We start from the raw sequence: 17,281 nt of genomic DNA, 5'->3' as shown, positions 1-17,281 counted from the left end.
TACCTTGCTGACTGACCATCAACCCCTCATCTCCATATTCAACCCTAAAAAAGGTGTCCCCATTATGACGGCACAAAGACTACAGAGGTGGTCCCTTTTTCTAGGGGCACACCAATACAACATTGAATACAAAGGGTCAAAACAGCATGGGAATGCTGACGGTTTATCACGCCTACCGTTGCCAACGATAGAAGAGGCACCTACAGTAGACCCAGTAGAGATATTCCACTCTACCATAGTGGAATGTCTACCGGTGACAAATTCTGCCATTGAAAGGGAGACAAGAAATGACCCTACTCTCTCACGGGTCTACGATTTAACAGTGAAGGGATGGCCAGCACATGGCGAACCACTGTTGCCAGCATTCTCGCAAAGAAGAGAACAGCTGTCAGTGTGCCGAGGAACCTTGATGTGTGGATCCAGAGTGGTGATTCCACCCAAACTCCAGGATAAAGTGCTAAAGGAGCTTCACGAGGGGCATCTGGGTGGAGTGAAAATGAAGAACCTAGCTAGGGCGTTTGTATGGTGGCCAGGTATCGATGGAGACATCGAAGACATGACCAAGAGCTGCCTAGGATGCCAGAAGGTCCAAAATGCTCCGCCACAGGCCCCTCTACATCCATGGGAGTGGCCCTCATCTCCCTGGCAAAGGGTTCACATCGACTTTGCTGGTCCATTTATGGACTCAATGTTCTTAATCGCAGTTGATGCACACTCCAAGTGGCCGGAGGTAATAAAGATGTCCTCCACCACCACGGAAAAAACCATCACAGTATTAAGGACCATATTTGCCAGGAATGGGCTGCCGGAGCAGATATGTTCTGATAATGGACCGCAATTTGTGTCCGAAGAATTCAGAAAGTTCTTAAAGAACAATGGGGTAAAGCACTACACGTCCGCCCCATACCATCCCGCCACCAATGGATTGGCTGAAAGGTTTGTCCAGACCTTCAAGAAGGCCATCAAGGCCATGGGTAATGAAGACATAAAACTTCAGCACAAGGTGGATAACTTCTTATTTGCATATAGGAATGCAACGCATATGGTTACCAACCAAACTCCCGCTATGATGTTCTACAATAGAAACCTAAGATGCCGGCTGGATTTGGTCAAGCCCAACATCCGAAGGGACGTGGAGAACCGGCAGTTTCAGGGCATGAATGAAAGGCCGACTAGGACCTTCCAGATAGGCCAACCGGTTTTGGCCCGGGACTACCGTACCGAGAAATGGCAGCCTGGAACTATCTGCACATGATTAGGACCACTGATGTATACCGTGGACATCGGAGACAGCATAATAAGGCGCCATGCTGACCAAATCATCAAGTCATCCGAAAAGGGACAACCTACACCACCACTCTATACATCTAACGATGAAGTAGAGATACCCATATCTACCTCTGATCCGGTGATACTGGAGCCCGATGAACCCGACACTGGCCTTCAAGCTGAATCAGCCTTGCCAGAAGAACCTACTACACCACCAGAAACTACTACACCCCCGAGGCGTTATCCGGACCGAGTCAGGAAGCCTCCTGAGAGACGAACTTATAATTAATTAATACAGCAATGTATATTATTTTGCATATAACATGTAATTAATAATTACTTAAAATATGATGCACTAGTTAGCTAGAAGGGGAGGAATTGTGGTGTATGTGCCTTTAAGAGCAATTATGGTGTATGTGCCTTTAAGAGCCCCAGGTGTGCGTAATGCCGGTAATTGCCACTTGGGCTATATAAGCCTGTGTATTGTGTATATCCTTTAGAAACCCCCCCCAAGACTTGCTTAGTAAATACCTATGAACCAACTCCTGTCTTCAGTGTCTTTATCTACACACGGACACTACAGGTCTGCCATTTTTTTATTCCCCATTATAAATTCCCCTGATCCTGACTGCAAGGGACCTACACTTGACTTCACCAATCTTTTTCTCTTCACATATCTATAAAAGCTTTTACAGTCAGTTTCTATGTTCCCTGCAAGCTTACTCTCATACTCTATTTTCCCCCTCTTAATTAATCCCTTTGCCTCCTTTGCTGAATCCTAAACTGCACCCAATCCTCACCATCCTGACTTGGAAATATATCACCGTTCCTTTATTGTTGCTGGGTCAAAATCCTGGATCTCCCTACCTAACAGCACTGTGGAAGTACCTTCAACATAGGAGCAGGAGTAGGCCATTCAGCCCCTCGAGCCTGTTCCGCCATTCAATGAGATCATGGCTGATCTGCAACCTAACTCCATATACGCACCTTTGGCCCATATCCCTTAACAAAAAGCTATCAATCTCCGATTTAAAGTTAACAATTGATTTAGCATCAATTGCCATTTGCGGAAGAGAGTTCCAAACTTCTACCACCCTTTGTGAGTAGAAACGGACTGCAACGGTTCAAGAAGGCAGCTCACCACCACCTTCTCAAGGGCAATTAGGGATGGGCAATAAATGCTGGCCTTGCCAGTGATGCCCAGATCCCATGAACGAAGAAAAAAAAATGATGGGGAAGCACCTTTACACGAGTGACAAAGACAAGTGCAGACCTGCCCAATGAAACAAACAGGGGAAGGGAAGGGAGTGTGGCCCATGGAGATCAGAGTTCAAAATCTACTGAGAACATGGGGGAGAAATTCGGTTGTTAGCGCCAGCGATTAGCGCCTAAAGAGGCCGAGAATTGGGGCGTTACCCAATTTTCGGGCGGGCGCAGTGAACCCAGCGCCTCTTGCCATATTGAGTGGGCTTTTAGTGCCAGTGCTAAATTTTAGCGCCCGCTTGCGGGCGCAGGCAGATCATGACGTCATTTCAGTGTGCAACGCCTTTTTGGCACCCCGGACCGGAAATTCAGTGGCGCCCCCCTCTGTTCCGACTGGCGCTAATAAGGACAGCTTCCTGGAACGTTCCCCAGTCGCTCTCGGGCTTAGGGGGGCGCTCTTTAAAGGGGACTGCACTGGTATAAAAGCGGCAGCCATTTTGGGAGCACAACTTATTTGAGATTTACACAGAGTTGCAAAGTTGAACTCTGAGCCATTTCACTAGTGACCCAGCGCTGCCAGAGGACCTTCACCCTGCTGCTGGTGAGCGTTTACACCCTATTTAATTTCTGCTGACCTATTATTATGGGGGCTGCTTTGGAGGGGAACGTCCTGCTGCTCGACCATCTGGAAAGGGCACAGGGACGGAGGGAGAGAGGGCCAGGAATGGCCAGACGGAGGAGGGCCAACAGACGTCGCCACACCAGACCTTACGCTGCCAGGGTATTCAGGCAGCAGTTCTCTTACCTCAACATGTCAGAGGAGCAGTGTGTTAGGAGACTGCGATTCCAAAAGGAGGTGGTGACTGAGCTGTGCCACCTGCTTCAGGAAGATCTGCAGCCGCAGATAAAGTGCAGGACCTCTCTGTCGGTGGCTATGAAGATAACAGTGGCATTGAATTTCTATGCGACAGGCTCCTTCCAGTCAGCAACTGGGGACATTGCCAACATATCCCAGTTTGTGGTGCATAGCTGCATCCAGCAGGTTACAGATGCCCTGTTTAAAAGGCAGCGTCAGTACATATCCTTCAATGTGACACCGGAGAAGCAGCGGGAGCGCGCAGAGGGCTTCGCGGCAATAGCGGACTTCCCCATGGTGCAGGGCACCATTGACTGCACGCACGTGGCTTTGCGGGCGCCTGTACAGAATCCTGAGGAGTTCCGCAACCGCAAGGGGTTCCACTCCTTGAATGTGCAGCTGGTCTGTGACCACCGGCAGCCGATCCTCGCGGTCAATGCACAGTTCCCAGGCAGCAGCCACGACGCATTCATCCTGCGCCAGACTTCAGTCGCTAACCTTTTCAAGGCCCCGGCTCACCCAGAAGGCTGGCTTCTCGGCGACAAGGGCTATCCACTGTGCCCATGGCTGAAGACCCCGCGCCGTATGCCCAGCACACCTGCAGAAGAGCACTACAACGTCAGCCATCAGGCGACGAGGAACATTGTGGAGCACACAATCGGCGTGCTGAAGCAGCGGTTCTGCTGTTTGGACCATTCGGGAGGAGCCTTGCTGTACTCACTAGAGAGAGTCTCCCACTTCATCGTTGTCTGCTGCATGCTCCATAACCTCGCCACCCTGCGCACCCAGCCAATGCCAGCAGACATTGAAGGACCAGCAGAGGAGGAGGAGGAGCAGCAGCAGGAGCAGGAGGAGGAGGAGGAGGAGGAGGACCAAGACGGGAGGGTCCGAGAAACTGGAAGGGCCGTCCATCTGAGGCTGATAAGGAGTCAGTTCTAGGCCCCTCTCACGGACTGTTTGGTGCCATTCGAAGACCAGGAATGGAACCATTCGGATAACCCAAAGCCTATGAAGCCCACAATGATTGTAAATAGCAGACATGGCCAATGACAATAAATTTTTTGTTTATTTTGAAAACTGTGCTTCCTTCCAACATGACAAAGCAATGGCAACAGAAAGCTTAACTAACAAACTAACACATAAGTGCCTCGGACACCCGGGAGACTATCCAAAACATGACTAACACTCAGACCAAGTGGCTCGCACACCCGGGAGACTATCCAAAACATGACTAACATTCAGACCAGCATCCACGGCCTTGATTTCTAGAAATAGGACGTCTCAGCTGCATCTTCTACTCTTTCCCCTTTGATGGTGATCTACTTCTCTTGCGAGAACGGCCCCTTCCCTCCCTGCAGCTCCTCCGTAATGGGACCCCAGTGGCTGCATGAAGGCTGGGGGATGCCTGCTGGCTGTCCGAAAGCGCAGATGCCCCTGAGGGATGGCCTGGACGGACTCTGGGTTTGGAGGGGCCAGATGCTGACTGCTCTAGATGGGCATGGGTAGAAGCAGTCTGTCCTGCAGGTGATGGCAGCTGCAGTGGAGACGTGCCAGCGTTGGCACCAAGAATGCTGACATCCTGAGAGCGGACACCTGCTCCGTGGTCGGCCGACACACTGGCACACTGACGGAGCAGCACCGCAGCATGCGGACCAATCGGCTGGTCCACAGATTGCTGGCCTGCTGTGGTGCTGCAAGGGCCCCGGGTAATCCTGCCTGATCCATCGAGGGTGGCAGCAGTCAGTGCTTGTGTGGCCTCAATCTGCCTCTGCATGAGGCCAGCGAGGGACTGCGTGGCAGCACTCAGCACTTGTGTGGCAGGTGCCAGTGCTTCGGTGAAGCCCTGGACAGTCCTTTCCAGTGATGTAGCGAAGCCCTGGACAGTCCTTTCCAGTTATGTACCGATGCCCTGGACAGTCCTTTCCAGTGATGTACCGACGCCCTGAACAGTCCTTTCCAGTGATGTACCGACGCCCTGGGCAGTCCTTTCCAGGGCTGCCCTGAAGCCCTGGACACTCCTTTCCTGTGCTGCCCCGAAGCCCTGGGCACTCCTTTCCTGTGCTGCCCCGAAGTCTTGCACAATCCTTTCCTGTGCTGCCCCGAAGTCTTGCACACTCCTTGCCAGTGTCTCGATGGATTCAGGCATCCTTGCAACTGCAGCCATCAGCTCAGTGTGCCTGAGTCGAGCCTGGGCACTCATTTCTGCGAGGGAACGTGTTGTGTATGTACCTTTAAGGGAATAACTGGTCTCAGACTGCAGTACCGGCAGTGACCACCCCTGTATAAAAGGCCCTAGCAGGCTTCTGTAGTTTCCAGGTTGTCTCCATTCAGTAAAGACTTGTTATAATCAACTCCTGCAGTCCATGTCTCAATTATACATGGACATAATAGAATGCACCTCTTCTGCGCTCTGTGCAGCAGTCATCGTGGCCTGACGCGCCCTCCGGGGAGACGGCTCCCGAACTTCCCTACTCCCCTTACGCTGCTGGAGGCCGCTGGTTCCTGCAACTGGTTCCTCCTCAGAGCCATCCCCCCCGCTCCCTTCCAGGGAAGCACTATCCTCAGTCTGCAGATGGGCTGGCTCGCCTGAGGGTGGGACGGATGGTCCGGCTTCCTCCTGCTCGTCGCCTCTGGAGTCAGTGTCCCTGGCAGCTTGATGGCCCGGCTCCCGAGCTGGTGATGCAGCATCTGAAAGCAGGGAGGTTGAAGAGTGGCTTTAGTGAAAGGACAGGGTGGCAGCAAGCGATGCAAGAGTGCTGCAATGCTCTGACATGGGTCCAGACTGAAAAAGCATGCTGGTGGGGGGAACAAGTGGAAGGAGAGAGTTCAAAAAGGTGATGACCTTACCATCGCTGTGCACAATGGGGTCGGCAGCTCCAGTGGTGACAGGACCACTCATCCGGCCTCCAACAATCTGGTGGACTCTTTCTGTAGTGTATGTGCCTTTAAGAGCCCCAGGTGTGCTGTAATGCTGTAATGCCGGTAATTGCCACTCGGGCTATATAAGCCTGTATATTGTGTATATCTGTTAGAACCCCCCCCCAGACTTTGCTTTGTAAACACCTATGAACCAACTCCTGTCTTCAGTGTCTTTATCAACACACGGACACTACAGTGGCGACGAAGTGGAAACGGACTTACCTGCAATTCGGCAGCACCTCAAGGACATCGATTCCTCGGGCGTCCAGAAGACTCAAGAAAGTGAGAGAAGTTATGGTTTCACCAGCTGGCCAAGCTGGTGGCAGGTACTGCGCTAATCCTTCCTGGGCGTCAGGCTGGGGCTCCAGCGGCTGGCTCTACAGCTGAGACAGGCAGCGAAATCGGAGGCAAGCAATAACGGACTGGGAGGGAGCACTCGGGAGATGGCCGGCGCGGCAAGCAGGTCAGCGTTCAGACCTGCAGAGAAAGTCCGGCGGGAACGAGTCTCCAACTGTAAATAAATAAAAAATAAAAAAATAAATAAAAAAAGAACGGAAACTGCGGGAAACAGCGTTGTCATCGGCAGCAGCGGCGGGAAAGCGCGGGAAGCACCATATCTTTGCTGCAGAAAAGAAAGAAAAGCGCGGGAAGCGCCATATCTTTTCTGAAATGCCTAAGTCTGGCAATATTGATGTTTTTGATAGTGAAATAGAGGATTGGACCACATACGTGGAAAGAGTAGAGGTATATTGCACTGCAAATGGAATCGAAGATGAAAAAAAAGCTTCAGTACTGCTGAACCTAATGGGCGCAAAGGCATACGGGCTGTTATGAAATTTAATCACTCCAGCCAAACCAAAGGACAAGGATTTTAAAGAAATTGTTGATACCCTGCAGGAGCACTTAAACCCAACACCGCTGCTGAAAGCGGAACAATTCAAATTCTTCAAGAGAAATCAACACAAGAATGAAAGTAACGCTGATTAACTAACCGATTTAAGAAAGCTATCAAAGTACTGCCAATTCGGGGCAGGACTATCAGATTATCTTCGAGACAAATTCGTTTGCGGTCTCTTAAGTGAAGGAACACAAAAAAGGCTGCTTTCTGAAAAAGATTTAACATTGGACAAAGCTTTCAGTATGGCTGTATCATACGAAGCAGCAGCAAGAGGAGCTGCAGAGATACAACAAAAAACACAGGACTTCGGCACCCATGAAATGACACAGGGTTTCGAAAGATGTTATCGCTGCGGCAGATCCACCCATAACCAGAGGGACTGCTGGTTCAAGGACAAAGCATGCAGGCAATGCGGAAAGATTGGACACATTGCACGGGTATGCCGATCTGGACAAAATAAATCCACAGACAGAAAAAAAAATATCAATAAAGGAAAGTACAGGAAGGTACAAATGATGACGGACAGTAGCTCCGAAGACCAGAAGAGCGATAGCGACTCCGAAAACAAGAGACTAAGCTGTCTCAAATTACATAATGTACTTGCCAAAGATGATTACCAAACCATTTGGGTTACCCTCACGATAGCAGGGTCCCCAGTTAAAATGGAGCTAGATACAGGATCAGCTCTAACCGTAATAAATCGACGGGATTACGAGAGGCTATTTTCGCATATACCTCTAAAAGACACATCCATTATCTTAAAAACATATACGGGGCAGAAAGTATACCCCAAAGGAAAAATAAGGGTGCCTGTTGTATACAATGGCAAAGAAATACAAAAGTTGTATTTATACATTCTACAAGATGGTGGTCCACCGTTGTTGGGACGTGAATGGATCAGAAAGATAAATTTAGACTGGCACTCCATTCAGGCACTGACAGTGACCAGTAAGAAAAAAACCAATGATGACATCATACCTGAACGATTAAAAGACATCTTGGCCAACGCCAAAGAAGTGTTTCAAGAGAAACTAGGAACCTTGAAAGGCATCACCGCCTCAATAAAAGTGGAAGATGCAGCAATTCCCAAATTTTTTAAGGCAAGACCGGTGCCATACGCAATTCGTCCAGCAGTCGAGGCAGAGCTGGAGAATTTGGAAAAGGCAGGCGTATTATCCAAAATAGATTGGAGTGAGTGGGCAACACCCATCGTTCCAGTCATGAAAAAAGCATTGAACAATGATAAATCTGAAGAACAGAGGAAAATTCGCATCTGTGGAGACTTCAAGGTGACTGTAAACCCGGTCCTTCACACAGTACAGTGTCCTCTTCCGAGGATAGAAGATATTTTCGCCTCACTATCCGGAGGGAAACGTTTCACCAAAATTGACTTGGCACAGGCATATCTACAGATGGAGGTTGAGGAGGCCTCTAAAAAGTATCTCACGATAAACACACACAAAGGCCTGTACCAGTACAATCGACTGGTTTTTGGAGTAGCATCAGCTCCAGCTATCTGGCAAAGAGCTGTGGAGCAAGTCCTGCAAGGGATTCCGGGGACTCAATGCTACCTAGACGACATCCTTGTAACAGGAGAAAACGACAACGAGCACCTTGCCAATTTGGAGCAGGTGCTCACTAGGCTGAAAGAACGGGGCCTACGAGCAAATCGCCCCAAGTGTGAATTTTTCCAAAATCAGATATCATATTGTGGCCACATAATTAATAATGAAGGGTTGCATAAGTCACCTGAAAAAATTGAAGCGATCATAAAAGCCCCAGCACCTGAAAATGTTTCACAATTAAGGTCGTTCCTGGGATTAATAAATTACTATCATAAATTTTTACCGAACTTATCAACTCTTCTACACCCTCTTAATGAACTTCTACAAACAGGAGTGATTTGGAAATGGAACAAAGACTGTAAACGTGCCTTCCATAAATGCAAAGACTTAATCACATCCGAAGAAGTTTTGGCTCATTACAACCCATCACTGCCAAGCAGACTGGCGTGCGATGCATCCCCTTACGGCATAGGAGCAGTATTATCCCATAAATTCCCTGATGGCTCAGAACGGCCGATAGCTTTTGCGTCATGCTCATTAAACTCAGCTGAGCGTAACTATGCCCAAATCGACAGGGAAGCACTCAGCTTGGTATGGGGAGTGAAGAAATTCAACCATTACCTACACGGACAAAAATTTACCTTGTTGACTGACCATCAACCCCTCATCTCCATATTCAACCCTAAAAAGGGTGTTCCCATTATGACAGCGCAAAGGCTACAGAGGTGGTCCCTTTTTCTAGGGGCACACCAATACAACATAGAATACAAAGGATCAAAACAGCATGGGAATGCTGACGGGTTATCGTGCCTACCGTTGCCAACGGTAGAAGAGGCACCTACAGTAGACCCAGTAGAGATGTTCCACTCTACCATAGTGGAATGTCTACCAGTAACAAATTCTGCCATTGAAAGGGAGACGAGAAATGACCCAACTCTCTCACGGGTCTACGATTTAACAGTGAAGGGATGGCCAGCACATGGCGAACCACTGTTGCCAGCATTCTCGCAAAGAAGAGAACAGCTGTCGGTGTGCCGAGGAACCTTGATGTGTGGACCCAGAGTGGTGATTCCACCCAAACTCCAGGATAAATTGCTAAAGGAGCTTCACGAGGGGCATCTGGGTGGAGTGAAAATGAAGAACCTAGCTAGGGCGTTTGTATGGTGGCCAGGTATCGATGGAGACATCGAAGAAATGACCAAGAGCTGCCTAGGATGTCAGAAGGTCCAAAACGCTCCACCACAAGCCCCTCTACATCCATGGGAGTGGCCCTCATCTCCCTGGCAAAGGGTACACATCGACTTTGCTGGTCCATTTATGGACTCAATGGCCCAGTAATTCCGTTCCAAACGCGTGAGTACGGTCGGGGTACTCACGCGTCTGGCCGGAGGAAATGCCGGTTTTCAGCATGCACAGCGCATGCGGAGAAAACCGGCATTTCCTGTCCTCTGAACGAAGGGGTTCAGAGGCACAGCACGTGCGACTGCACAGGCAGTGCGTGCGCAGTGAACTTCGTCGATTTCATTGATGGATTCAGTGAGGTTAAGTCCTTACAACTTACACATGAAAGAAGCATGTGTAAAGTTGCTCCAGAGGCTGCGGAGGAAGATATATTTTATCGTGGAGCTTCTGAAAGGCAATATTTTTGTTTGGGAAAGGGAGGAAAGTTATTTTAAGAAATGATGAGGTAAGTTTTAAAGTTAAATTTTTTTTTTTTAAACGGGTTTTCAGTACTGTAGGTAGAAGGAGCAATTGTGGCTGTGTGAATTGAATTTGCTGTGTTTATTAAATGTGAAAATGACTGTTCTAAAATGAGTAATGTAACATTTCCAACATTTTTAAGAAAGAAACTTTTCATCAGTAATATATTCTTTTCAGTAATTATGTATGTATGTCCGTATATATTCCTTTACGTATATGTATATATTCCTTTACTTATGTGTATGAATGTATGTATTTAATTATGATTTTCCAATAAGTTACTTTCTCTGAAAGTCATAATTAAATACATACATTCATACACATAAGTAAAGGAATATATACATACATATACGCAAAGGAATATATACAGACATACATACATAATTACTTAAAAGAATATATTATTGATGAAAAGTTTCTTTCTTAAAAATGTTGGAGTCATTTTCACATTTAATAAACACAGCAAATTCAATTCACAGCCACAATTGCTCCTTCTACCTACAGTACTGAAAACCCATTTTAAAAAACAAAAATAAACTTTAAAACTTACCTCAGCATTTCTTAAAATAACTTTCCTCCCTTTCCCAAACAAAAATATTGCCTTTCAGAAGCTCCACGATAAAATATATCTTCCTCCGCAGCCTCTGGAGCAACTGTACTCATGCTTTTTTCATGTGTAAGTTGTAAGGACTTAACCTCACTGAAAGCATTAATGAAACCGGCGAATTTTACTGCGCACACGCTGCCTGTGCAGTCGCACGCATTCTGCCTCTGAACCCCTTCGTTCAGAGGACAGGAAATGCCGGTTTTCCCCGCATGCGCTGTGCATGCTGAAAACCGGCATTTCCTCTGGCCAGACGCGTGAGTACCCCGACCGTACTCACGCGTTTGGAACGGAATTACTGGGCCAACATTTTACATGTCAATAAAATGAAAAATTTAACAATTGCACGATTTGCCCCCTCGCATCTGTGACTGAGGGTCCAAGGAGGTGCATTGTGCAAGAGGTCATCGTCGTACGTATCCTCACACTGTTTCCTTTCGGGAACTGTATGAAGTGGTGGAAGGATTTCTGGCCACGTTAACGCTCCTTCCGTGACCATAACCATCTTCATACCAGCCATTAGGGTGGTTAGTCCTATGGCGTGAGGGTTTTACGGGCTCCCACAACCCATCTGAGGGGGGGGTGCCACCCACACCCGCGGACGCAAGTATCCCGCTGGATGTCCACCCAGAATTTATAGTTGGAGCTCCGACTCCACTTGCCGGGGCTGTCTGGAGCGGGGTTCAAAACCCTACTCCTTCTGCCCAGCGGCGGGGATGCTTACTGCTACGCAAAAAGCCCACTCCGCGCAAAAGGTGACACCCATACGTTTCCTGCGCCTTTTCCCTCCCCGTGACTGGAGCCCTATGCTGCCACTTGAAAGACCAAGCTATCATCTGTCCTTTTTGCTGCGCCTTTGACTTCTCATTACCAATGATGAGCAGGCGCTGCGCCTCCACCTCATTGAGGAGATTGCTGAGGTCATCATCAGTTCAATTGTGAGTTCTTTTAATGCCGTGAATTGTGCTCATTCCAGCCATTTCACGTTGCTAATCGGAGTGGGCCTTTGGCGTAGCGGTAGGATCCCCGCCGCTGGGCCAGACGGGGTAGGGTTTCGAACCCCGCTCCAGACAGTCCCGGCAAGTGGAGTCGGAGCTCCGGCTCTAAATTCTGGGTTGACATCCAGTGGGATATTTGCGTCCGTGGGTGTGGGTGGCCCCCCCCTCCTTGTATAGCTTGTGGGAGCCCGTAAAACCCTCCCGCCATAGGACTAACCACCCTAATGGCTGGTTCAAAGATGGTTACGGTCACGGAATGAGCGTTAATCACGGCCATAAATCCTTCCACCACTTCATACAGTTCCCCAAAGGGAACAGTGTGAAGGCACGTATGACGACGACGTTGCTAAATAAATAAATGGAATGAAAAAAATTCTTTCAGGGCTTTTAAAAGTCTTTAAATTGCTTTAATCCTGTTTAAAACTACTTCAGATTCTTCAAAATAATGTAAACGTTTTTAAAAGTTTATAAAAGTTACCAAAAGCTTCATAAAAATACCAAAAACCTATTTGAAATGCTGCTCTGCAGGTAAAAATGCTTTTCAGCTTGTGAGAAACATTGGGGGCGTGTCCTATTAAACTGAGACCTCAAGGGGCGTGTCTCAGTTGCACTGCGTGCTCCAGGCTTCGCGCTGGCTGCACTCCTGGACGGCGTGACGTCAGACGCCGCCCGGGATTCTTCTGTTTCAAAAAGGAATTCCAGGCGTCCCTGGAGGTGAACGGCAGGCGCGTCGGGTAAGTGCAGATCGGGGGCTTGCACGCGCGGCAAGCCCCCGACCCGAATTTCTGCCCCAATGTTCTTAATCGCGGTTGATGCACACTCCAAGTGGCCGGAGGTAATAAAGATGTCCTCCACCACCACGGAAAAAACCATTACAGTATTAAGGACCATATTTGCCAGGAATGGGCTGCCGGAACAGGTATGTTCTGATAATGGACTGCAATTTGTGTCCGAAGAATTCAGAAAGTTCTTAAAAAACAATGGGGTTAAGCAGTACACGTCCGCCCCATACCATCCCGCCACCAATGGATTGGCTGAAAGGTTTGTCCAGACCTTCAAGAAGGCCATAAAGGCCATGGGTAATGAAGACATAAAACTTCAGCACAAGGTGGATAACTTCTTATTCGCATACAGGAATGCAACACATATGGTTACCAACCAAACTCCCGCCATGATGTTCTTCAATAGAAACCTAAGATGCCGGCTGGATTTGGTCAAGCCCAACATCAGAAGGGACGTGGAGAACCGGCAGTTTCAAGGCATGAATGAAAGGCCAACTAGAACCTTCCAGATAGGTCAACAAGTTTTGGCCCGGGACTACCGTACTGAGAAATGGCAGCCTGGAACTATCTGCACACGACTAGGACCACTGATGTATACCATGGACATCGGAGAAAGCATAATAAGGCGCCATGCTGACCAAATCATAAAGTCATCCAAAAAGGGACAACCTACACCACAACTCTCTACGTCTAACGATGAAGTAGAGATACCCATATCTACCTCCGATCCGGTGATACTGGAACCCGATGAACCTGACACTGGCATTCAAGCCGAATCAGCCTTGCCAAAAGAACCTGCTACACCACCGAAAACTACTACACCACCGAGGCGTTATTCGGACCGAGTCAGGAAGCCTCCTGAGAGACTGACTTATAATTAATTAACTACAGCAATGTGTATATTATTTTTCTTATAACATGTAATTAATAATTACTTAAAATATGATGTACTGGTTAGCTAAAAGGGGAGGAATTGTAGTGTATGTGCCTTTAAGAGCCCCAGGTGTGCTGTAATGCCGGTAATTGCCACTCGGGCTATATAAGCCTGTATATTGTGTATATCCGTTAGAACCCCCCCCCCCCAGACTTTGCTTAGTAAATACCTATGAACCAACTCCTGTCTTCAGTGTCTTTATCAACACACGGACACTACACTTTCCTCCAGGTCCGTGAGTTCCTGCAGCTGAGGAGGGCCCCCTCCAGTACGAATTTGTTCCCTCCGGTTCCTGGCCAGCTTGCCCTGCAGGAGAAAGGACGGGAAGTTATGAAACATGCTGCCCTGAGTTGTCATCTCATGCCCCCCCATGGTGGATCAGCCCTTACATTATGCCCTGAGTTGTCATCTCATGCCTCCCCATGGGGGATCAGCCCTTACATTATGCCCTGAGTTGAATGTGCATGTGCGTTCCCAGAAAGGGCCATGGGTGCTGGCTGACAGATGGCCATTGGGGCATCGCGCACCCTCTGGCCATAAAGTCAGGTGCAGATGGAGGGATGAAGAAGATTGCCAACAAGCCACTCACCCTAACGACCCGAGTGAGATCATTGAACTTCTTCCTGCATTGCACAGGAGTCCTGGGTGCCACGCTGCTGGAGTTGACTCTTTGACAAACTTCCCTCCAAGCTCTGCGGTACTCGTTCTGATGAGGCCTCCTGCCATTGTCAGGGTACAGCACTGCTCGCCGGCGCTCCACTGCGCCAACCAAAGCATCCAATGCCCTTTCGGTAAAGCGCTCCGCCCTCTGCCTCACCCTCTCCATCTGGTCAAAGTTTGTAATGCCTCAGATTGCACAGCGCCGATTTTGAGGCCTACAGGGCGATGAGTGTGGCTGCTGAACCTAAATGACCCGCCCCTTTAAGAGCTGGCCGGCGCCAGCATGTCTCGTGGTCATCGATTATTGACAGCACTTGCGCTGCACCCGTCCGCCCAGATATTGAGTAGCGCCGCCAGGTTAGCGCCTTAGGAGTCCCGTGCAGCGCCTGATTTTACACCGCAATCTCCTTCAGGGGTGATGAAACCCAATATCGCTGGAGGTGGTGATAAGTTGCGCCTGGCGATACAATTTGCGCTGTGCCAATTCTAGCGCCCCAAGCGGGGCTATACCCAATTTCTCCCCCCATGTCTTTGTCGAAGTAGTTTGAATATTTGAAGTGTTGAGCTCCCTTTCCTCTGCTCTTTATATTCTTGATCGTGTGCTATATGAGGGGTCTCTGCCGCCTGGCCATTTTGTTTCTGGTGAAGGTGTCCCCCAGAACGTCATGGGTCGTCTCAGCGGCTGTGCATTTCCAGCATTTTCTCTTTTTACTTCAACAGTCACGCGTTTCATCTTTCTCTCAGTTGTTGCTTGTACTGTGGCTGAAACGCACGGCTGACTGATTCTTTTATTAGTGACGTTCGGAGTGTTATGGCAAAGATAAATAAGGTGAGGCAATGTGTGGCAAGGGTGGGGGCATGTGTCCTTTCCCAGTAGCGGCAGTGTTTGAGTCTAAACTTCCAACACCTGTATAGTATTTACTGAAATGTTTTATGTTATAAAGAAAGATCAACTTTCTCTTCACATTTGGTGCAGAAATTCCTCTGACGTTTAACTTACTAAAGTAGACTGTAAACTTTATCAAACTCAGCAAATTAGAAAATTATAGGTGAAATATAAACTAGTAGAAGGTTGCAGGAAACTGCTTGACTAAAATAAATTGACGGAAAGATTTACAAGTTCTTTGAATTTGGAACTGTCACTGTGGTTTAAGTTTCCCTATTTCTGATTTGTAATAATTACATTAGAAATGTGCTTGAAGCCACCATCTTGCAATCTCCTCAAGCTGGTCAGTCATCCAATGCATATTATGCCACCGAGCCATGAATGCTAAGCCTTGTGGAGCTAATTAAGCCCTCAGTGTGTCCTCTGATGCGCTCTTGCTGCCCCGTGCATACATCCTATTGATTACATAGAATTACATCGAATGTACAGCACAGAAACAGGCCATTCAGCCCAACTGGTCCATTCAGGCGTTTATGCTCCACATGAGTCTCCTTCCACCCCTCTTCATCGTACTCTGCTTTAAGTGTAACTTTTCCCCAACAGCATTAGATGACAATGTCTTAAAATTTGCAAACATAATTGGCATGGCCCATAGTTCCTGCAGCACAAATTTAAAGGTCACAAGAAGACAGTTACATAACTGAAGAGTTATCATACTTTGCAAAACTGCAATATAAATAAATTGATTAGAAAATATAAGATGAGCTGAAACAAGTGAAACGCAGATTCCCAATAGTAAGTCAGAAGGGAATTATATAGATTGTTTGAGGTGAAGTTTGCTGAGTAATCCTTGTTGGAAGGAATGTGAATGCACTTATGATGGTTCAGTTTGCAAATGAATATCCAGTGTGGAATTGTACCATCCAGACTAAAAGGGCCCCAGATCCAGGCCCAATTTCTGTTGAGTTAGCTGACTTCAGTTGGGGTTGTGATAGGGATGATATAATTGGCCTCAGCACCGCTGACCTAGGGATAGGAAGAAAAAACAACCATAGCTCCCACTCCTGATCGCTGCAAAGATCAGCCGGGGACAAGACAGGATTGGACTTGGTAGCGAGGCTTCTCGTAGCCAAATGGTCTCCTTACTCACAAGTAGCCATTCTTTGTCTGCGCCTAGGGTCACATATGAAGAATGGCTGCTTGTGCGAGAAATAACAGGGAAACCAGCACCCGTGGAACCGTGTCCCAGCTTGAGGTAACCCTAGGGTGGGGGAAAACTTGGAATATGAAAAAGAACGAGCTGAGTCCATTAGAAAAAAGAAACTTCAGATCAAGTCTCTTGCTTGTTTTCTCAGTCTTTTTCCATCTTTGTGAATGACGAGAAATGATTACACAAAGGACTGAATCACTTAAAGTAAAAATATGAAACTAAAGGTGTGTTTGTTTTTCTTCTTGGTTCCAGGATGTGTTGGGATTTGGGATAATCTTACCTGCTGGATGTCGGCCAAGGTTGGAGAAACAGTCAACGTGCCCTGTCCAAGAGTATTCAGGCACTTCACCGATAAACCAGGTCTTTATTATTTTTGGATTGTTTGATGAAAGAAGTAATGTTGCAAGGGCTCAGGTCCTTAAGAAGCCCTTTGGCGGGTAGGCTCACTCTGGGCGCTACATGGCATGTCTTTGTAAATGTGTTCATGAAGATTCATTAAAAATAATAACCCAAGGAAATCTTCATGAAGACGTTTAAGATGTCGCAACACAGCAACTAAAACTATCCCTCTCCCACCCCTCCCCACGATCACAAAAACTCTCTCTCTCGAGTGAGTTGTTTGGAACAAGCCCTCTTTAGGCCTTCCATAACAGTAGCAGTTCTGTTCAACACGTGACAAGCAAGCCTGCAAATACAGATGTTGCAAATAGACCCCTTCCACTTAGCCAGAGTTAATCTGCAAATATGATCATTGTGTTATAATAATAATAACTGGCCCAGTAGCCCTGATTAGAGA

At 47.8% G+C, this 17,281-nt stretch overlaps 1 protein-coding gene across 1 annotated transcript in view; it reads left to right on the top strand.

The window, feature by feature from the left end:
* The window catches only part of vipr2 (vasoactive intestinal peptide receptor 2), a 298,909-nt gene that overhangs the window by 54,180 nt on the left and 227,448 nt on the right, over positions 1–17,281 (top strand). The window contains exon 3 of the mRNA XM_085987570.1: positions 16,738–16,845. Coding sequence (XP_085843696.1) covers positions 16,738–16,845 — 108 coding nt within the window. The remainder of the gene's footprint in view (positions 1–16,737; positions 16,846–17,281) is intronic.

Source organism: Somniosus microcephalus, chromosome 5 (assembly GCF_052327205.1).
Source record: "Somniosus microcephalus isolate GS21.2 chromosome 5, FLI_Smic_1.0, whole genome shotgun sequence".
Taxonomy (NCBI): domain Eukaryota; kingdom Metazoa; phylum Chordata; class Chondrichthyes; order Squaliformes; family Somniosidae; genus Somniosus; species Somniosus microcephalus.
Note: the sequence above shows the minus strand (reverse complement) of the source record. Positions and strands in the feature narration are given on the sequence as shown.